A 24,410-nucleotide genomic window follows, 5' to 3' on the forward strand; every position below is an offset into this window, starting at 1 on the left:
TACTGAAAACTCTGTTGCATCAAACAGCCCAAAAATGAATGTAGAGACCCAAGGCATTAACAATGTTTAGAGATACAACATGGAGGGGGAGGATGCTATAATTGTTTAGTTTTAATTTTGTGATGTATGATTGGGGATTTCTAGAACCTATAACCAAGGCAAATATTGCTGGTATAAGAAAAGGGAAAAGACAGTCTTATAGACCATAATTAACTTAAAACTGTGTATAACTAAAAGACAAGTAAAGGATAAAAAGCCCCATCAGCTGCCTAAGATATGTTATATAACCACCCAGCAATTTATCCATCATCCTTTGAAAACATATTCATGCCTATTGTAGTCAAAGCTTCAGGAAGTCAACAGTAAGATGTAACGCTGAAAAATTACACCCTTTAGAAAATCCTATAGAACAATATACATGATGTTGTTAAAGCTTTTAAAAACAGATACAGTAAGTATTTTGCAGTTAACTTTTTTATCTAAAAGAAAGAATCTTCTTGATCATCTCAAATATAGTGATGGGTATTCTCTATGAAAACTTCCTATGGAATGCTTTCTAATATCATAAAATTACATTTTTATGTTAAAATATTTAAACATTTATCAGTGTATAGGCTGGTTTTTTATATGAAATAAAAAAATTATAAACACACTTGCACACCCAAACATTTCTTAAGAACTTGAAAATGCTAAAATTTCTCTGTTATATTCTTTTCATAATGTTTAACAATATGATGGTATGTGTTAATACTTATGGAATTAAAGAAAGTAGAATTTCAGAAGTAAATTCAAAATGCTGTTTCATAATATACTAAAGTCAGTTTTAAAACTTAATTTGAATGTTTCTAGTGATAACATGCCAGAGAGGTAATATAGGTTCAGGAAGTGATATCTAGTACCTAGAGCAAAGACTTGTTGCATTAACTTTTTGAGTTATCTAGTACATACATTATGCACTGTCTAACATCAGCCACAGTTAGAACGGAGTGGGAGCCTAGAATGCATGTAAGAAGCTTCAAAGTTGTATGTTTTAGTGTGTACGCAGGGAAAGTACATGCTTTCCAGCAGGAGTACCCCACCTACCTTAATGTTTAGAAAAGGCCCACGGCATATGATATTTTTTTAACATCAAACGTGTTGGTCAATAAATATTTCAAATTTAATATCAATTATGATGAAACTTCCCATATTTGCTATTGAGAAAGTCTTTAATAATTGAAAATGATTATTTATAATAATCATAAATCATGGAGTGAGTTTCAGTTCATTTAAAATAAACTTAATTCATATTTGATGAATTAATATAATAAAATACTTTGGTCACTTTTTCACTTGGTAACAAAGTAATGAAGTGTGAAAATTTAGTTTAACATCTTCAGAATTCTCTCTTACGGTCTTTTAATCCATAAGTAAAAGTTAAACTTGTATCTTGATCATTTAAAAGCATTATTTTAAACCTCAAAATATCAGCTCTTTACTCAAATATTGAACTAATTTAAGATCTTATTTATTATACCTAGTGTCTTTTCCTTTATTTGATTCCTTGGTTTTAATTGAGACCAGAGGCGTTGATTTAGAGTTAGATAAAGCAGTATTGGGCTTCCCTGGTAGCTCAGCTGGTAAAGAATCCACCTGCAATGTGGGAGACCTGGGTTCAATCCCTGGGTTGGAAAGATCCCCTGGAGAAGGGAATGGCTACCCACTTAAGTATTGTGCCCTGGAGTATTACCATGTACTGTATGGTACATGGGGTTGCAAAGAGTTGGACATGACTGAGCAACTTTAACTTTCGCAAAGCAGTATTATTTGCTAAACAATTTAATGTTTGAGTTACTGATAAAAAGATTTCTTTTCCTTCTCTCAGTTTGGTGTCATGATTAAGTCTGTTTGCCATCCATCTGTTATTTACTGATCATGGAACATAAATTAGAAATCTAGCGAGTGGTCAGTTTGCTCTTAATACATTGTAGTACTATTTGGTCTTCCTGAGTATGGCGAATACAAAAATGTCTCGGATCCAACCTATGCTTTTTTTCAGTGCCAAAAATTGAAACAGGTATAAAAATGAAGTTAAAGAAACATCCTTTGGTTGACCAAATTTATCATTGAGCATTTTTTTAATTTATGCTCATCTCCAAGTTGTAGTTTTATGATTCAGAACAGAAGTAACATATAATGGTATAAATAATTTAAAAGTTTTTTCTGGCCCTTCTGTATTCTACTTGGCAAGCTTTATGCATGCTCAACACCTTATACATTACACACTTGCCCACACATTTTTTAACTTTTTCTAGCCTATATAATATTTAATGTGTGTCTTATCAAAACTAGCTTATCACTGTATACCTTTGTTCATAATATAAGGACAAATATTACAATATCTTTGAAGGCTGAGCTATAATCAGAATATGTTCCCTTCTCTTCTTTGTCAACATTTTATTTGTTTGAGAAAATTATCAGACTATATGCTTTTCAGTGCTTATGAGTCTGAAGTGCTAGTAGAGCCGGAAATTTGCTGTTTGACCCTAGGGCTTCACTCTTTTTTAATCCTTCCCTAGCTACTTGTGAGAGCTTATTTAAAATTCTGAGTTCTCCCCTGGCAGCCACAGTTACAGCTTCTTTGGCAAATTAAAAAGACTAAGAAAAAACATGCAAAGGCTCAGTACTGCTTCCAGTGACCTACATTTGTAGCCAGCTTTTAAAAGATGGCATGTGCCTTATTTTCCAACGAGGAAATCAAAGATAAGATAAAAATATAAAAGAAAATAAACCCACCTCTCTGTCACTGGCTCGTGAGAACATTTTTGATATAACGTTGGAATGAACACACAGTTGGCCTTGATGTTTGTGCTTAAGTCAACAAAAGAAAGGAATTTTGCATGCAGAAAAGTGGCCTAAGTTATATAGTAAAATGCCACACTCTGTAACAGGATATTTACTCTCAAGAAGATGAATTATACTTGAAATCTGAGCTTAGATTTTAATTTCTGTGTGGCTACTTAACTAGCTTCAGGACCTTGCACAAGTCACTTAACCTTTCATATTAAAATAGTAATAATATCTGCCTACCGTATTCTGGAGTTCCAAATCAGAATTAAATATCTGAGGTTTTTGCTTTCTGAATCTTAAAGCATCTATTCCAGGCTTCACATTTACTTTCAAAAATTTTATTTTGAACCCATAAAAAATGGATGGTTGTGAATACTTGATGGTTTTGCTATACTCAAAGAAATGTTTAAATCTTGGAACTGTAATATAAGAGCCTTTTATCATTCTTGGAAAAGAAGTCATACAAAGTCAATATTGAGAATATTAGAAAGAGGGTTCACTTTTCTTCTGATTACTTTTTCTGAAAAAGTATTCAGAAGGGAAAGAATTCAATTCTTTTGAGGGGGATAAATGACTTGAAAACCAGAGCCATTCAAACTAAAAGAAAATCAGCCTCCCAAATTAACATGCTGTCCCATTTAATGAAACATTAAAGGACACCATAGGCGTAGAGAGGCAGTATACCATCAAGGATCATAAATTAAATAGACAGTCTGTGAAGATTTATTATGTATAAAAGGATAACTCTACTGTTGAAAACACCCCCCCAAAATAGGGCTATTTCTCCAGCTAGTGTTGGGGTGAATCTTTCAGTATTTCTCTTCTGATTTAAGTTTTGTTTATCAGAAACTGACAGGCAATTGCAGAAAGCCTTAGTTCCTCACATCCATCTTTTCACATTATGGTACGTATTAATGAAATCACAGGCATTTGAAATGTGCTGATTGTGGGTGCATACATTGAGTCTAAAAGTCTGCTAGATTTCAAAAACAGGATAGAGAGTATTAAAATGAAGACTTGAAGTAGAAAATAAATCTGAAACTATGAAGTGTACTTCTCACGTTTATCTTTTAAAATAGACTATAACATACAGGGTGCTATAGAATTTTTAAAAACCTATTTTATGCTCTTAGTTACTTCTACTTCTCAGTAGTCAATGAACAAAAAGAGAATGAGTTCTGTTCTACTAAAACCAAATATACTACAGAAAATAATTTTCACATTTTAATAAAAATAAAATTATATCGTTTCATTTAGTGCCCACAATACCCTAAAGATTTTTGTTTGCTACATTTTCCATAGTTTTGTTTATTCTGAAAAAAATTAAAAATATATAATATCAAATAAATAAAACTAGTCACTTGTGTGCTTCTGAGTTAGGAATTTAACTGATCAGGACCCTTTAAATGAAGATAATGCCTGCTTCTGTTCCTAACTGAGATTTCTTTGACAATAGATATCCATAAAACTTTGAAGTATTTCTTTTCCAACAGTGTAAAGATTCTGTGATCTTGATTTAATAAATAATTATGATTGTCACTTTCTTAACTTTTAAAATAGCTATATTTAGGAATGTTTTAGTTACACTAACAGTTTTTAGGATTTAGTTTATATTCAGTAAAGGCATTTAATACTTAAAGAAGAAGAAAGTAACTTACTATTATATAACTTTGTTTGCTCAATGTAGATTTTCATATATCATGTTTTCTTAAAATGGGTTAATATGCACTCTTATACAGTAAACATTTACTGAAGGGAGTTACTACATATGATCTCACTAGCTAAACCTGTTAATACAGTGATTAAGTGGAGCATTTAGTCTACTTTTTAAAACAATTCACAAAATGTATTGTAATTAAGATATGTCCTATTGTAAGGACTACATTGTTCACCGTTCATTATTCTTTCTCTAAGTAGGAACATAATATAGGTAAAAATATACATATGCACACTTATGTATACACACATACCTAACACATATACACACACAGAGAAGTTCACATTTTTAACAATACTAGTTACCTAATTAGGAACTCTCTTCACTTTAACTTATATCTCTGGGTATGAGTTTTATTGGTTGTACAGTCAGAGCTAGATTAAACATTGACAACTTTGAATATGTAAACTTGACTTTGTAAAAAAAATCTAGAAAGGAAAACTCCAATTTTTATGAATAAAAATATTAATAGATTCCAGCAGTGCAATCTCACTTCGCTGTAACTAAAAGCATGAAATTTTTATTTTAAGCTTTCTTCTTAAGAAGTCTGAAGTAAAGAGACTGTTTTGAAGGAGTATGTAATATAGATCTTACATGTTGATTTATAAAGTCATAAATTCTGTATCTAAATTGATGTATTAAGGAAAATTGATAAAACTAATATAGACCTCATAGAGACTTGTTCTTAACAGCCTGGCAGTTATTTTTTTTTATATATGTGAGAAAATAATTATGGAAGCTAATATTAGAATGCCAAGAAACTCAGTGCATTTCCTTTTAAACTCCTTTTGGTCAATAGCATCAATAGACAGTGTTGAAACCTCCAACTGCTTTGGTTAAGACTAGAAGTACTATTTATGTATCACCAAGCATACTGCTAGAACCTAGATAAGGAATTTAAATTCATGTGTACCTCATCTTCCCATTCTCACTATTCAATTGCAGTAGAACTCGGGTTAATACATGTCGAAACGCTTTGAGATCCTTCTATGACTGGTACTCCTAAAAATGTGATTATTTAGAATGTAATATTTCTTAATTATTATATTTGCATTTAATTGAAATTATTTTCACTTAGTGCAGCTTTCTCTTCATTTCTGAATACTTGTAGTGTAGACTTCCATTTTCTGTTCTTCATGTATCCTTCTCCTTCCCTCTGTCTTAGCCAAGCAAATTGAGAGATTTTTCCAGTCTTCTCAGCACATTTGTGGTTCACATGTTAAAAAGAAACATGATAAAGATAAGGATGATAACGTGATAAGTATCGGTGGAAGAGTATCAAGACACTGCTCTGATCCCAGTGGTTTCATTTTCTATTTTTCAGATTCATATAATTAATGTAGTTTCCAAATCACAGACATCAATTTTGTCCGCTTATCCTTGGGAGTTTAGTATGCTGATATGAAAGTGATTTTCACCATTCTTGTAATATCTGTAATTTTGCTAAATTTATATCCAATAAATAATATCTGAAATCGCACCAAGATATTCCCTAATAGGTACTGCATTTAGTTTGGTACAAGATAATTCACTAATTGCTAATCTTAAAATTTGTGAGTTTAAAAACTTTTCAGTGTAGCATCAACTACACCCCAAGATCTTCTGACTTATTCCATTAATTTACATTTCTGAATGCTTTTAACAATTAAAGTCACTCCTCCCCCCATAGTTTTGAATAGTTAAATGAAGATAATGTGGAGAACATACCTTTAATTTGTAAATATCCAGTTTGATATTTAGACTATGTTTTTATTTAGATTATGATAATCAGTAATATCTTTGGATTTGTATCTCTTTCAAACTTTCAGAAAATAAATATTTCCTCCAAAACCCCCCATAAATCAACAAAGTAATATACTTACTGATACATGGATAATGCTTAAGTAGTATTAATTATACAGTTACCAAAACCTGCAAGGATCAAAAGATTTTATTTTTAAGAAGGATTTCTCATGCTGCATGGATTATGTTGCTACATAATAGCTCAGTAGTACTTCTGCTGAATTGTAAAATAGCTTAGAGAGGAGTATGATGCCCATAGTTGGTGTAATGCATTGGTAATTAAGAGGGTGGGAGGTTAAGCTTCATTAACTGCTGAGGGATTGTATCTTGGGTTTTATTATGCCCTAGAGAACATAAAAAGTGAGAAGGGTCAAACTGTTGGAATCAGATTTTGCTTGTGCATCTGCCAAAACAAAGACCACAAAATAATAAAGCAGTAAGCACAAAATGACATGAATTGAAAAGGGGAAGAAATATATTTACAGCATCTTATGGATAAGGATAAATGTTTCTGGTAAAAAAATAAAATATAAAATGCTAGAGTATACTTTGGTATTGCAAGTTTGTTATAATTTTGTTTCTTATAGCTTTTTTTAAAAATAGAGTAAACAGTTCTTTTTGTCTGAAAGTATTGCCAATTTCTATATTAATTTTCTAACTTAATGTATTTGATTAAAAAAGATATTTTATACTTTCCATTCTGTCTTCTGTGTGGAACTTATGATGCCTGCTTTTTATTTTTATTTATTGATGTTTATGATCCTCATTTCCAAATACATGGGAACTGTAAGTACCACATTGTGAAAAAGAACCAAATATGAGATATTCTTTCTCTTAGGAAGCAAAGATATAACAGCCATACATTGTGTTCTGTTGGTGCACTGGGTTAGAAATCAAGACTGGGGATTTTCAAAAATAATGAGGGTGGATGCTGATCTGTGATTGATGGCTATAATATTTGATTATTAAAGAGCTTATTCTTCGCATTCTCTCAAAATAGACATTTTATCAAAACATCAATCAAATTTTTTGTTTGATTAGATACAGGCATTGCAACAAATGGTAGAGATTACAGATACAGTGATCATCTCTGTTAGGGTCAGTGATTCAAGCAGGGTAGATCGATGATGGCACACTGCAAAAATGTTAGGGCTTACAAATAAAACAACATATTGTATGTAAACTCTTAACAGAAATTTCTGAATAATAGAAAGCAAAAAGACCAGAGTATTTCTTTTTTTCCAAAAATATCATTTTAGGTATATCTTTAAATCACTCATTTTTCATTTGAAGGGAACAGGAAAATGGATTTCATATTTTATATTCCTTCAGTTGCTCAGTATCATGTCATATTTTTAGTTCCTTTCATTTCTTCATGTTTAGTCCTTCGCGTTCTTGTTCTGCTTTTTATTCTCTTCCCAGCAGTTCTTTTTTCCCTAACAGTCTTATTAAGATGTAATTGACATGTAGCTTTATTATTTTAAGGTGTACAATGTAATGATTGGATATATGTATGTATTGTAGAATAATAGCAGAACAAGTTTAGTTAATGTCCATAACCTCACATTTAGAATTTTTTCTTGTGATGAGAACTTGTAAGATCTACTTTCTCAGCAGCTTTCAATTATACAGTGTTGTTAACTATAGTCACCCTGCTATACATCTATCATATACAGAATTATTTATCTTATAGCTGGAAATTTGTACCTTTTGATCACCATTGCCCGTTCCCCTGCTTCTGACAACCACCAGTCTGTTCTCTATTTTATAAGGTCATATATTTTAGATCCCTCATCTAAATCAGTGTGTATAGCATTTATCTTTCTCCATCTGACTTATTTCACTTAGCAGGATGCCCTCAAGTCCACCATATTGTCACAAATGGGAGAATTTCCTTTTATTGTTTTTAATGGCTGAGTAATGTTGTATATATATGTAATATTTTCTTCATTCATCTGTTGATAGATTCTTAGGTTGTTTCTATGCCTTGACTATTGTAAAAAATGCAGCAGTGAAAATGGAGGTACAGGTATCTCTTTGACATATGATTTCATCTCCTTCAGATGTACACCTAGAAGTGGGATTGCTGGATCATATGATAGTTCTATATTTAATTTTCTGAGGAACTTCCATAGCATTTTCCATAGTGGCTGCACCAATTTACATTTCCACCAACAGTTCACAAGCGTTCCCTTTTCTCCATTCCCTTTTCTCTACATCCTTCCCAGAACTTGTTACCCCTCATCTTTTTTATAACAGCCATTCTAAAAGGTACATTAAATAAAATATATTTTTTGAAATTTTATGTTTAATGAAAAATGTGTCTAACAATATGTCTAATAATGCCTTCATTAAAAGGTGTTACCAGTTTTTAATTTTTACACTTTCTACCTCATTTCTTTCTTATACTGCTGAATTGTATCTTCAGGTTATTCAGGAAACTTGGTGATAGGTAAGCTTTTGAAACACTGTATGCCTTTTTAAAACATATTTTGTGCTTAGAGTTAATAAATAATTTTCCTGGATGGAAAATTCCAGTCTTAATATCAGATTTCCTCATATTTTGAAAACATTTTTTTCCTTGTCATTTAAAATCCCGCGTTACTGAAATATCTGATGCAGTCTATCTCTTGGCCACTAGTAACCTCTAGTCTGCTTACCATCTTAATATTTTGCTTTGACTAGAATTTCACATGTGTGGAATCATGCGGTATATGTTTTGTATCTGGCTTCTTTCATTTAACATAATGATTTTTAGATTAACCATATTCTTACATGTATCAGTAGAGTTTGTTCCTCTAACGTTTTTAGCCATTTACCAGTTGATGGACATTTGGGTTTTCCCTGTTGCCTGTTAAATGAAGTTGTGACCGTCCATGTACATGTCTTTGTATGGACATGTTTTCATTTCTCTTTGGCAGATACCTAAGAAGATAATTGCTGGATCATATTGAAAGTGAATATTCACTTTTTAGAGAATTTCCAAACTCTTCTCTAAAGTAGCTGTGCAGTTTAGATTTATCAGTGGTGTGTAAGAATTCCAGCCGCCTGCTTTCTTTTTAACAGTTGGTGTGACCATTTTTTTAATTTTATGTTAACAATTCCAGTGCACATATAGTGATAACTTGTTGTGGTTTTAATTTGCATGTTCCTAATCACTAAAGGTTGAGGGCAGAGGATGAGATGATTGGATGGTATCATCGACTCAATGGACACGAGTTTGAGCAAGCTCTGGGAGATAGTGAAGGACAGGCAAACCTGGCGTGCTGCAGTCCACGGGGTCACAGAGTCGGACACGACTGAGCGACTGAACAGCAATAACAATCATTAATGATATCGAGTGTCTTCTTGTGTTTGCCATCCTTATATCTTTTGGTAGAGTGTCTGTTCAACTCTTTTGTCCACCTGTTATTGGACTATTTGCATTTTTGTCATTGAGTTGTGTGTTCTTTTATATTCTGGGTATAAATTCTTTATCAGATAAGTGAAGTGAAGTCACTCAATTGTGTCCGATTCTTTGTGACCCCATGGATTGTAGCCTATCAGGCTCCTCCGTCCATGGGATTTTCCAGGCAAGAGTGCTGGAGTGGATTGCCATTTCCTTCTCCAGGCGATCTTCCTGACCCAGGAATCGAACCCGGGTCTCCTGCATTGCAGGCAGACGCTTTACCGTCTGAGCCAAAGTGTTTAGCAAATATCTACTCCCAATCTATAGCTTGCTTCTTTGTTTGCTTAACAGTATCATTTGAAAAACATTTTTAAAGTTCAGTATATTTCATGCTATGTTTTTGTCCTATTTAAGAAAAATTTGAATCACTCAGAGGTCAGCAAACTTTTCTTTAAAGGACAAGTTAGTAAATGTTTCTAGCTTTGCAGACCATATGGTCTCTGTTACAACTACTCAGTTCTGCTATTGTATCACTAAGGCAGACAGTTCGTAAACAAAGGAGGATGACTATGTTATAATAAAACTTTGTTTACAAAAACAGGTGGCTGGTTGGATTTGGCCCAACCAGTTTGCTGATTCCTGGAATACCTAAAACCACTATTTTCTCCTCTGTTGTTTTCTAAGAATTTGTTGTTATCCTGTCTCTATTAAATTGCCTTGGCATCTGTGTAGAAAATCAGTTTAAAAAAATATCTGAGTCTCTTCCCTAACTTTCTTTTCTGTTCCATTGAATCATACGTCTATCTTAAATGGACTTCATCTTTCTGTTTTTATGTCTTGAAATTAGGTATTTTAAGTCCTAACTTTCTTCTTTTTAAAGTTGTTTTGGCTACTATAGGTCTTTGGCACTTCTGATTAAATTTTAGATTCAGCTCAGCAGTTCATATGAAAAAGCTTGCCAGAATTCTTCTTCTTCTTCTTCTTACTTTCTTCCCTCTGTCCTTTGTTGTTGATAATTTCCCTTACTGTCTTCAAGTTCATGGATTTGCAGCCTACTCATGGCATTTCCTTTCTATATTGTTTTGAACTAATTCCCTTAATTTTACTGTTAATTTAATGAAATTGTTTGATTTTAATGAGTTAACTTATACTCCCTGCTATTATAAATTATGCTCTTCTTTTCTATCAAATGAGTTTTTATTGGATATCCAAATATACAGATTACTAGATTAAGAAAACCCCTAAACAACAACATTAAGCAAAGGAAACACCAATAATAAAGACTCAGAGGTAGAGAAGCTCAGGACTTACTGTGTTAGCACACGTTGTCCACTTTGTAAGAGAACAGTATGAAAGAAGATACAAGCTACAATCATATCTTCTTTCTGAGATACTTAAGAGTCAACTGAGAGCCCTATTGCTACATGCTGCTCTGAGCCAGGAGAGGGAATTAACTAAGGAAATTGTAGAGAAAGCAAGGAGGAGGAAGAGCTGACAGAAAGGGAGGAAAGAAGAATGAAAAACAATAACCTGACTTCTTATATACTTTGAGTTTGACATATAGTTGAACATTCAGGTAGAATATCCAGAAGGCCATTAAAAATCTAAGTTCAGAAATTGCAGAATGATTGGAAACAGATTTGTTAGCCATCATTTATTACACCCTCAAACATTTACTGAATGCTTACTGTGTGCCAGACAGTTATAGACTGAATGTTTGTGTTTCCCAGCCCTCCCCTCCGCCCGCCCCCCCCCCACCCCCCACCAGGAATACATGTCCTTCTCTCATGCAAAAAACATTTAGTCCAACCCCATAACCAGTGCTGACTGAACATGTGAAACCAGGCAAGTTAGGTGGCTCCATAGTACAGTGGTGGGACAGGCATAGGAAAAACATTTCAAATCCAAGAGAGAAATCAGAAAGAAGGAATGGCTGATGTATCCCAAGCAGGTCTAAATTTAACAAAGCAATTTCAAAAGATTTTCAGGCCCAAGAATACGCCTCTCAAGTTCAATCCTCTGGCTCCTAGATGCACTGGGGTGGTAATTTCACACCCTTTCAGCTGGTCAGTCAGTCAGTTCAGTCACTAAGTCATGTCCGACTCTTTGTGACCCCATGGATTGCAGCTCATCAGGCTTCCATGTCCATGAACAACTCATGGAGCTTGCTCAAACTCATATCCATTGAGTTGGTGATGCCATCCAACCATCTCATCCTCTGTTGTCCCCTTCTCCTGCCTTCAATTTTTCCCAGCATCAGGGTCTTTTCCGATAAGTCTGTTCTTCAAGTCAGGTGGCCAAAGTACTGGAGCTTCAGCATCACGCCTTCCAGTGAATACTCAGGACTGATTTCCTTAAGGATTTACTGGTTTGATCTCCTTGCTGTCCAATGGACTTTCAAGAGTTCTCCAATACCACAGTTCACAAGTATCAATTCTTTGGCACTCAGCTTTCTTTATAGTCCAACTCTCACATCCATACATGACTACTGGAAAAACTATAGCTTTGATAGATGGACCTTTGTTGGCAAAGTAATGTCTCTGCTTTTTAATATGCTGTCTAGGTTAGTCATGTCTTTTCTTCCAAGGAGCAAGCAACTTTTAATTTCATGGTTGCAGTGACCATCTGCAGTGATTTTGGAGCCCAGGAAAGTAAAGCCTCTCACTGTTTCCATTGTTTCCCCATTTGCCATGAGGTGATGGGACCAGTTGCCATGATCTTCATTTATTGAATGTTGAGTTTTAAGCCAGCTTTTTCACTCTCCTCTTCACTTTCATCAAGAGGGTCTTCAGTTCCTCTTCACTTTCTGCCATAAGGGTGGTATCATCTCCATATCTGAAATTATTGATATTTCTCCCAGCAATATTGATTCCAGCTTGTGCTTCATCTAGCCTGGCATTTTGCATGATGTACTCTGCATATAAGTTAAATAAGCAGGGTAACAATATACAACCTTGATGTACTCCTTTCCCAATTTTGAACCAGTCTATTGTTTCATGTCTGGTTCTAACTGTTGCTTCTTGACCTGCATACAGGTTTCATAGCAGGCAGGTAAGGTGGTCTGGTATTCTCATCTCTTGAAGAATTTTCCACAGTTTGTTGTGATCCATATAGTCAAAGGCTTTGGCGTAGTAAATGAAGCAGAAGTAGATGTTTTTTCTGGAATTCTCTAGCTTTGCTTTCTCTGAGCATTACTTTGCTAGCATGTGAGATGAGTGCAATTGTGTGGTAGTTTGAACATTCTTTGACATGGTAGTTTGCCTTTCTTTGGGATTGGAATGAAAACTGACCTTTTCCAGTCCTGTAGCCACTGCTGTGTTTTCCAAATTTGCTGGCATATACAATGCAGCACTTTTCCAGCATCATCTTTTAGGATTTGAAATAGCTCACCTGGAATTATATGGCATCACTGACTCGATGGACATGAGTTTGAGTAAGCTCTGGGAGTTGGTGATGGACAGGGAAGCCTGGCGTGCTGCAGTCCATGGGGTTGCAAAGAGTCGGACACGACTGAGTGACTTAAGTGAACTGAACTGAGCTTTGTTCATACTGATGCTTCCTAAGGCCAACTTGACTTTGAACTCCAGGATGTCTGGCTCTAGGTGAGTGATCACACCATCGTGGTTATCTGGGTTATGAAGATCTTTTTTGTATAGTTCTTCTGTGTATTCTTCCCACCTCAGTATCTTCTTCTTTTAGGTCCATACAGTTTCTGTCCTTTATTTTGCCTGTCTCTGTGTGAAACGATCCCTTGGAATCTCTGATTTTTTTGAAGAGATCTCCAGTCTTTCCCATCCTATTGTTTTCCTCTATTTCTTTGCATTCATCACTGAGGAAGGCTTTCATATCTCTCCTTGTTATCCTTTGGAACTCTGCATTCAGATGGATATATCTTTCATTTTCTCCTTTGCCTTTCGCTTCTCTCCTTTTCTCAGCTATTTGTAAGGCCTCCTCAGACAACCATTTTACCTTTAGCTTTTACTTTTCTTGGGAATGGTTTTGATCACTGCCTCCTGTACAATGTTATGAACCTCTGTCCATAGTTCTTCAGGCACTCTATCAGATCTAATCCCTTGAATTTATATATAACTTCCACTGTATAATCGTAAGGGATTTGATTTAGGTCATACCTGAATGGTCTAGTGGTTTTCCCCACTTTCTTCAATTTAAGTCTGAATTTGGCGATAAGGAGCCAAATTGGCTTCATGATCTGAGCCACAGTCAGCGCCTGGTCTTGTTTTTGCTGACTATATAGAGCTTCATCTTCAGCTCCAAATAATATAATCAATCTGATTTTAGTATTGACCATCTGGTGATGTCCATGTGTAGAGTTGTCTTGTTGTATTTTTGGAAGAGGGTGTTTGCTATGACCAGTGCATTTCTTGGCAAAACTCTGTTAGCCTTTGACCTACCTCATTTTATACTCCAAGGCCAAACTTGCCTGTTACTCAAGATATCTCTTGACTTCCTACATTTGGATTCCCGTCCTCTGGGATGAAAAGGATATCTATTTTTGGTGTTAGTTCTAGAAGGTCTTATAGGCCCTCATGGAACCGTTCAACTGCAGCTTCTTCAGCATTAATGGTTGGGACTTAGACTTGGATTACTGTGATATTGAATAATTTGCCTTGGAAACAAACGAAGATCATTTTGTCATTTTTGAGACTGTACCCAAGTACTGCATTTTAGACTCTTTTGTTGACTGTTAGGGCTACTCCATTTCTTCTAAGGGATTCTTGCCCACCGTAGTAGATGTAATGGTCATCTGAATTAAATTCACCCATTCCAGTCCACTTTAGTTCACTGATTCCTAAAATGTTGATGTTCACTCTTGCCATCTCCACTCTTGCCAAACTTCCATTGGAAGTTTGAACACTTCCAATTTACCTTGATTCATAGACCTAACAATCTAGGTTCCTATGCAGTATTGTTCTTTACAGCATCACGTTTTACTTGCATCACCAGTCATGTCCACAACTGTGGGTTGTTTTCACTTTGGTTCTGTCTCTTCATTCTTTCTGTAGTTATTTCTCTACTCTTCTCCAGTAGCATATTGAGCACCTACTGACCTGGGGAGTTCATTTTTCAGTGTCATATCTTTTTGCTTTTTCATACTGTTCATGGGGTTCTCAAGGCAAGAATAATGAAGTGGTTTGCCATTCCCTTCTCCATTAAACCTTGTTTTGTCAGAACTCTCCACCATGACCCCTCCATCTTGGGTGTCCCCACATGGCATAGCTCATAGTTTCATTGAGTTAGACAAGGCTGTGATTGTGTAATCAGTCTGGTTGGTTTTCTGTGGTTGTGGTTTTCATTCTGTCTGCTCGCTGATGGATGAGAACAAGAAGCTTATGTCCTTCCTTGGGAAGGACAGGCTGTGGGTAAAACTGGGTCTTGCTCTGGTGGGTGGAGCTATATTCAGTAAATCTTTAATCCAATTTTCTGCTGATGGGTGGGGCTGTGTTCCCTCCCTATAGTTTGGCCTAAGGCCAAACTCTTATGGCATCACTGCTCCTTTCTCCCAGAGAAGGCGATAGCACCCCATTCAGTACTCTTGCCTGGAAAATCCCATGGACAGAGGAGCCTGGTAGGCTGCAGTCCATGGGGTCGCTAGGAGTCGGACACGACTGAGCCACTTCCCTTTCACTTTTCTTTTTTTTTTTTTATCTTTTTTTAATTTATTTTTAAATTGGAGGAAAATTGCTTTACAATGTTGTATTGGCTTCAGTGTACAACAACGAGCATTAGCCATAATCATACACATATACCACCTTCTTGAGGCTCTCTCCCCTTCCCCCATCCCACACCTCTAGCATCGCAGAGCACCAGGCTGAGCTCCCTGTGTTATATAGTAATTTCACTTTCATGCATTGGAGAAGGAAATGGCAACCCACTCCAGTGTTCTTGCCTGGAGAATCCCAGGGACAGGGGAGCCTGGTGGGCTGCCGTCTATGGGGTCGCACAGAGTCAAACATGACGAAGTGACTTAGCAGCAGCAGCAGCTCCTTTCTCCTAGGTCCTGGTGCACACAAGGTTTTGTTGTGCTCTCCAAGAGTCTGTTTTCCTGGGGTTCTCAGCCCTTTTGCTGAATCCCCAAGTCAGAAAATCTGTTGTGGGCCCTAGAACTTTGGCAGCATTGTGAGAACTTCTTTGGTATAGTTGTTCTCCAGTTTGTGGGTGATGTATTTGCGGTTCTATAGTGGCGCTAATGGCGACCTCCTCCAGGCGGACTCATGCCGCATGCCCCACCTCCCAGGTCTGCTGCAGCCAGAGCTCCTGCCCCTGAGTCAGGTCACTGCTGACCCATGCCTCTGCAGGAGACACTCATTGGCAGGTCTGACTTAATCCCTTGTGGGGATCACTGCTGCTTTCCCTCAGTCGTGGTGTGCACAAGGTTTTGTTTGTGTCCTCCAAGCATTGCTGGCAGTTCTGAGGTTTGATTCTAAAAGCGATTTTGCCCCCCCTACCATCTTGTGGGGCTTCTCCTTTGCTCTTAGATGCAGGGTATCTTTTTTTTGGTGTGATTCAACGTTCTCCTGTCGATGGTTGTTCAGCCGCTAGTTGCAATCTTGGTGTTTTTGCAGGAGAAGATGAGTGCACGTCCTTCTACTCCGCCATCTTGTCCACGGATCCTGAATCTAAAACTTTAGAAAAAACGAAAGGAGGAAATCTTTATGACTTTGGGTTAGGCAATAGTTTCTTAAATACAACATCAAAAGTACAAGCAACAAAAGAAAAAAACAATAAACTGGACTTCATCAAAATTAAAAAATATTTTTGCATCAAAACACACTGGTGAGAAAGTGAAAAGACAAAACCACAGAATGTGAGAACATATCATATATACGATAAGGGTCTAATACCTAGAATAAATAAAGAATTGTCATAACTCAACAAGGTAAAGAGCCCAGTTAAACAGTGGGCAAAGTATATATAGACATATTTCTAAAGAAGATATACAAGTGTCCAAAACTAACACATGAAAAGAAACTCAACATCATTAGTCATCAGATGTAAATCGAAACTTCAATGAGATACTATGTAACACCTACTAAGATAGCTATTTTTTCAATAAAGAAAGAAAAAATGTTAGGATGTAGAAATATTGGAACCCTCAAACATTGTTGGTAAGAATATAAAATGGTACAGCCATTATGGAAAACATTTTTGTAGTTCCTGAAAAAGTTTAACAGATTTACTCTATGACCCTCTCCTAGGTATACATCCTAGAGAAGTGGATATATATGTTCACATTAAAACTCAGGCATGAATATTCATAGCTGCTTTGTCATAACAGCCAAAAAGTAGAAACAATCCAGATGTCTACCAACTGATGAATAGATAAACAAATGTGACATATATCCAATCAGTGGAATATTATTCAGTAATAAAATGAAATACATACAGCCAAATGGATGAACCTTGAAACCACCACACTAAGTGAAATAAACCAGATCCAAAAGGTCATGTGTTATATAATTCTATTTAAATTAACTGTCTGGACTAGACTAATCCATAGGACAGAAAATAGATTAACGATTTGGAGGACTAGGAGGAGGGGGGAATGGGTAGTGACTGCTGAATGAGTGTACTGTTTCTTTTGGGAGGATTGAAAATGTTCTGAAAGTAAATAGTGGTAATGGTTGCACAACTCATAATATTCTAAAATTCACTCAACTGCACTTTAAAATACTTAAAATAATAAATTTTGTTTTATGTGAATTTTATTTCAATTGAAAGTACTTAATATATGCACATATTAATATATGTATATTTATTATTTATATATTAAAACATAACCTTTAGATGAATGTTACTAGTTAGAGTGTATTTTCTATACCTATTTTGAACATTTTCCTCTTTAGAAAATGAGCATCTATTTTATCAATACTGAAATTAGAATCATTGTAATTTTCCTCTTATAAAAGTTTTTGAAATGGTGAAATGTCCACCATAGGAGTAGATGCCTATTTAATAAGATATATAAGGAAATGGTCACCTATTTTTATACTCTCATCTTGTTTACATGTCTTAGCCGTATTAATAAGAGATCTCTAATATTTTAGGTCTAGTTCTTTAATACTATACACCTTAATATTAGAACATTTCTATTCCAGATTGATATATTTTAACTAACGAGAGACAGTGTGGTATACATTTTAAAAATACACACTGTCTCTTTTGAAAAAAATTTTTTAATGTTTTTGTTGTTGAGTTATGACCTTTGTCATAACTGTTATTACAAACGTTCCTTAGATTGAAAAAAATACAAATATTTATACTGCTGCTGCTGCTGCTAAGTCGCTTCAGTCGTGTCCGACTCTGTGTGACCCCATAGACGGCAGCCCACCAGGCTCCCTCATCCCTGGGATTCTCCAGGCAAGAACACTGGAGTGGGTTGCCATTTCCTTCTCCAGTGCATGAAAGTGAAAAGTGAAAGTGAAGTCGCTCAGTCGTGTCCGACTCCTAGCGACCCCGTGGACTGCAGCCTACCAGGCTCCTCTGTCCATGGGATTCTCCAGGCAAGAGTACTGGAGTGGGGTATCATTGCCTTCTCCGGGATGCCATTGCCTTCTCCGAATATTTATACTAAATGCTACCTAATATTGACAATACAAAATGTGTGGCTTTGAGTTAAAGTTAGGACAGTGATTTGACTCAGTTCTCATAATCAAACATTTATTGAATGCTTGACATGTGGCAGGTACCATTCTTTGCATTTATATTTTTAGCTCATTTATTACTTACAACAAACCAATGAAGTAAATACTACTATCTGCATTTTTCCAGTTTTGAATGGAGACATGTAGAGGTACTACAGGTGGTCAGGGTAACCACAGATACAGCTCTACTGCAAAGTCAGGATTTGAATCTGAACAATCTGGTTGCTAAATTCAAACTTATAACCTCTATGCTATGTTGAACTATACACATATATTTGTTTCCATTGGAAAAAATGTAACTTTGTGTTTTGTAAGAAATGAATGCTTTGCTAGGTATGATGTATTCAGAGTTTTAATCATACAACTAGTGGAGAAGGAAATGGCAACCCACTCCAGTGTTCTTGCCTGGAGAATCCCAGGGATGAGGGAGCCTGGTGGGCTGCCATCTATGGGGTCGCACAGAGTCGGACACGACTGAAGCGACTTAGCAGCAGCAGCAGCAGTGTCTAATACTAGCATATATTATAGAGTGAATCCACTGTAAAATCTTTTAGGAGATTACTCTAAAATATCTGATGGTTACTATAATTTTTAGTTGACACAATTTTAAGCATCAGATCAGATCAGTCGCTCAGTCGTGTCCGACTCTTTGCGACCCCATGAATCACAGCACTCCAGGTCTCCCTGTCCATCACCAACTCCCGGAGTTCACTCAGAGTCACAAGTATAAGTAAATTTAATCCTGAAAGGTATAAATTGCAGCTTACACTAATTTATGAAGACATACAAGATTATGTTTACTAATCCAAATGCTTCACTTTATGATTATAGCTGATAAAAAACAAAATTACTGCTTGTGTTTTCCTTCTCCAAAAAGCGTGTGTACTCTTCACAAAACAATGTTTTCGTATGTTTTCTTGTAGCCGCTCAGTAGGTCATTTTGTAGGTCAGCTTCTAAGTAAGGAAAATGGGAATTCTTTGTCTCTTCATTTAATCAGAGATTTTAAATTCTATTTTCATTGTTAAAGTTAGAGTCATAGGCTTGCAGGTGCAAAACTAATGTTTGATATGGGCAAAATAAATGTCTTTATTGTTAGTTGTTACTTCATCCATTATTTTGGTGAATGGGTTTTTTAAATTCTAGAATTACAAACCAGTAGACAGATTACACACATGCTGTATTTGTACCTTGTGGCAAACCTAACAATAATTACATACAACATAAAAGTGCTAATTCTAAACTTTAAGAGTATAAGATTTTCTTGATGATCGTAGTGTCTAGCAACAGCATTTGATTTTTGCTAGTATAAAAATTTGAATTTTTTTTTCAAATTCTAGTTCATTAGTAAAAAGTTAAATTTCACATTTAATACTGTGTAATTCTTTCTCTACTGTAGAAATATCGATATTGTCATGATATCATGCTTGAGTCAATTTTAAAGTGTCAATTTTTAATACATTGGAAAGTAGTAATATTATGATTTAAGAAAATTTTCACTTTTTTTTTAACCACAGATGCTTAATAATGTGTCATTCTGTTTTCTTAGAAACTTCCTGCACCATTAATTGATGATAGCTATAAAAAAGAATGTGATGAAGATGTATGCAGTCATAAAATGGAACCTGACATTAAGATGAAAATAGCTTGGCGTTACCAGTTATTACCCAAGATGGAGGCAAGTCAATAACTCTCTCCAAAACTGGCAAATATATTTGTTTTCATTTTATAGACTCTCTTGTGATATACTTGTTACTCTTTAAATGCAATACAATGTTTATTTGTTTATTTAAATAATTACTTATTTGTAGAGTATCTTATCTAGATGACTTTTTTTTCCAAATTTTATTGTGAAATAATTGACATATGTTACTTTATAACGTTAATGTTTACAGCATGATGGTTTGACTTACATAAGTTGTGAAATGATTGCTATAGTAGGTTCAGTTAACATCCATCATCCCATATGGATAAAATGAAAAGAAAAAGGAAAAAATATTTCTCCTTGTAATGAGAATGCTAGGATTGACTCTCTTAGCTTTCCTATATATTATTCAACAGTTTTAGCTACAGTCATCATTATGTACATTATATCTGTAATAATTATTGTTCAGTTACCCAGTCATGTCTGACTCCTTGCAACCACATGGACTGCAGCACACCAGGCCTCCCTGTCCGTCACCATCTCCCGGAGTTTGCCCAAGTTCATGTTCATTGCATCAATGATGCCATCCAACCATCTCATCCTCTGACGATCTCTTCTCCTTCTGCCCTCAATCTTTCCCAGCCTCGGGGACTTTTCCAATGAGTCATGTGTTCGCATCAGATGATCAAAATACTGGAGCTTCAGCTCCAGCATCAGTCCTTCCAGTGAATATTTAGGGTTGATCTCCCTTAAGATTGACTGGTTTGATCTCCTTGCTGTCTAGGGAAAGTCTTCTCCCTAGAAGTCTTCTCCAGCACCGCAGTTTGAAGGCATCAACTCTTTGTGTTCTGCCTTCTTTATAGTCCAGCTCTCACAACCCCATGTGACCACTGGGAAGACCTTAGCCTTAACTATACGGACCTTTGTCAGCAGAGAAATGTCTCTGCTTTTCCATACATTGTCTAGGTTTGTCATTGCTTTCCTGCCAAGAAAGTAATCGTCTTCTGATTTGATGGCTGCAGTCACCGTCCGCAGTGATTTTGGAGACTGAGAAGAGGATATCTGTCACTATTTCCACATTTTCCCCTTCTGTTTGTCATGCAATAATGGAGCTGGATGCCACCATCTGAGTTCTTAGTTTTTTTAATATTTCGTCTTAAGCCAGCTCTTTCCCTGTCCTCCTTCACCCTCATCAAGAGGCTCTTTAGTATCTTTTCGCTTTCTGCCATTAGAGTGGTGTCATCCGCATATCTGAGATTGTTGATGTTTCTCCTGCCTCTCTTGATTCTGGCTTTTAACTCAGCAATCCTGGCATTTCTCATGATATGCTCAGCATATAGGTTAAACAAACAGGGTGACAGCAGACAGCCCTGTTGTACTCCTTTCTCAACCTTGAACCAATCAGTTTTCCCATACACATTTCTAACTGTTGCTTCTTGACCCGCATACACGTTTCTCAGAAGACAGGTAAGATGGTCTGGTATTCCCATCTCTCTAAGAACTTTCCACAGTTTATCATGATCCACACAGTCAAAGGCTTTAGCACAGTTGATGAAACAGAGATAGATGTTTTTCTGAAATTCCCTTGTTTTCTGTATAATCCAGGGAATGTTGGCAATTTGATCTCTAGTTCCTTTTTCTTTTCTGTAACCACCTTGGACATCTGGAAGTTCTTGGTTCACATAATACTGAAGCCTAGCATGCAAGATTTTAAACATGACCTTACTAGAATGGGAGATGAGTGTAGTTGTCCAGTGGTTATCACATTCTTTGGTACTACTATTCTTGGGAGTTGGGCTGAGGATTGACCTTTTCAGTCCTGTGGCCACTGCTGGGTCTTCCAGATTTGATGACATAATGAATACAAAACTTTGATGGTATCCTCCTTTAAGGATTTGGATAGTTCTGCTGGAATTTCATTGCATCCACTAGATTTATTAGCAACAGTGCTCTTGAGGCCCACTTGACTTCCCACTCCAAAATGTCTGGCTCTGGGTGACCAACCATACAATCGTAGTAATCCAGTTCATTAAGATCTTTTATATACAGTTCTTCTCTGTATTCTTCCCATCTCTTCTTGGTCTCTTCAGCATCTACTAGATCTTTACAACTTTTTCCTTTATTGTGCCCATCTTTGGTCAGAATGCTTCATTGATGTTTCCAATTTTCCTGAAGAGATCTCTAGTCTTTCCCTTTAGTTGTTTTATTCTATTATTAAGTACTGTTCATTAAAGAAGGCATTCTTTTTTCTCCAAGTTATTCTTTGAAACTCTGTGTTTAATTGGATGTACCTTTCCCTCTCTCCCTTGCTTTTCATGTCTCTTTGTTCTTCCACTGTTCGTAAAGCCTTGTGTAACTCAATGAAGCTATGAGCCATGCAGTGCAGGGCCACCCCAGATGGACAGGTTATAGCAGAGAGTTCTGACAAAACGTTCTACTAGAGTAAGGAATGGCAAACTATCCTAGTATACTTGTCGTGAGAACCTCATGAACTGTATAAAATGGCAAAAATATATTACACCAAAAGATGAGTCCCCTAGGTCTTAAGGTGTCCAATATGCTACTGGGGAAGAACAGAGGAGAATTACGAAAAGCCCCAGAATGAATGAAGTGGCTGAGCCAAAGCAGATACGATGCTCAGTTGTGGATGTGTCTGGCGACAAAAGTAAAATCTGATGCTGCAAGGAACAGTATTGTATGGGAACCTGGAATGTTAGGTCCATGAATCAAGGAAAATTGGATGTGGTCAAGCAGGAGATGGTAAGAATAAACATCGACATCCTAGGAATCAGCGAACTAAAATGGACAGGAATTGACAAATTTAATTCAGATGACCATTATATATACTACTGTGGGCAAGAATCCCATAGAAGACAGAGTAGCCCTCATAATCAACAAAAGAGTCTGAAATACAGTACTTGGGTGCAACCTCAAAAATGACAGAATGATCTTAGTTCATTCCGAAGGCAAGCCATTCAACATCACAGTAATCCAGGTCTATGCCCCTACCACCGGTGCTGAAGAAGCTGAAGTTGACCAGTTCTATGAAGACCTAAAAGACCTCCTAGAACTAACACCTAAAAACAGTGTTCTATTCATCTTTGGGGATAGGAATGCAAAAGTAGGAAGTCAAGATATACCTGGAGTCCTGGAGTAATGGGCAAGTTCAGCCTTGGAGAAAAAAATGAAGCAGGGCAAAGACCAACTGATTTCTGCCAAGAAAATGCACTAGTCATGGCAAATACCCTTTTTCAACAAGACGAGAGAGAACTTTACACATGTACATCACCAAATGGTCAATACCAAAATCAAATTGATTAAATTTTTTGTAGCCAAAGATGGAGAAACTGTATACAGTCAGCAAAAACAAGACCTGGAACTGACTGTGGCTCAGATCATCAGCAAAATTCAGCTTAACTAAAGAAAACTGGGAAAAAAGACTAGGCCAGCCAGGTATGACTTAAATCATATCCCATATGAATTCACAGTAGAGGTAACAAGTAGATTCAAGGGACTAGATCTACTTAACAATGTGCCTGAAGAACTCTTAACAGAGGTCCATAACACTATACAGGTGGAGGTGATCAAAACCATCCCAAAGAAAAAGAAGGCAGAAATGGTATGGACCTAACAGAAGCAGAAGATATTAAGAAGAGGTGGCAAGAATACACAGAAGAACTATACAAAAAAGATCTTCATGACCAAGATAACCACGATGGTGTGATCACTCACCTAGAGCCAGACATCCTGGAATGTGAAGTCAAGTAGGCCTTAGGAATCATCTCTATGAACAAAGCTAGTGGATTTGATGAAATTCCAGTTGAGCTATTTCAAATCCTAAAAGATGATGTTGTGAAAGTGCTACACTCAATATGCCAGCAAATTTGGAAACCTCAGCAGTCGCCACAGAACAGTTTTCATTCCAATCCCGAAGAAGGGCAATGCCAAAGAATGTTCACACTACCGCACAATTGCACTCATCTCACACTCTAGCCAAGTAATGCTCAAAATTCTCCAAGCCAGGCTTCATCAGTACATGAACTGTGAACTTCCAGATGTTCAAGCTGGTTTTAGAAAAGGCAAAGAAACCAGAGATCAAATTGCCAACATCCATTGGATCATTGAAAAATCAAGAGAATTCCAGAAAAACATCTACTTCTGCTTTATTGACTACGCCAAAGCCTTTGACTATGTGGATCACAATAAACTGTGGAAAATTCTGAAAGAGATGGGAATACCAGATCACCTGACCTGCCTCCTGGGAAATCTGTATGCAGGTAAAGAAGCAACAGTTAGAACTGGACATGGAACAACAGACTGATTCCAAATTGGGAAAGGAGTACGTCAAGGCTGTATATTGTCACCTTGCTTATTTAATTTATATGCAC

The 24,410-nt window shown here is 36.2% G+C and overlaps 1 protein-coding gene across 1 annotated transcript in view; it reads left to right on the top strand.

Moving 5' to 3' along the window:
- The window catches only part of ELP4 (elongator acetyltransferase complex subunit 4), a 258,523-nt gene that overhangs the window by 45,070 nt on the left and 189,043 nt on the right, over positions 1–24,410 (top strand). The window contains exon 4 of the mRNA XM_010831809.1: positions 19,927–20,055. Coding sequence (XP_010830111.1) covers positions 19,927–20,055 — 129 coding nt within the window. The remainder of the gene's footprint in view (positions 1–19,926; positions 20,056–24,410) is intronic.

This window comes from Bison bison, unplaced genomic scaffold (genome assembly GCF_000754665.1).
Source record: "Bison bison bison isolate TAMUID 2011002044 unplaced genomic scaffold, Bison_UMD1.0 scf7180017864531, whole genome shotgun sequence".
NCBI classification, from domain to species: Eukaryota; Metazoa; Chordata; class Mammalia; order Artiodactyla; family Bovidae; genus Bison; species Bison bison.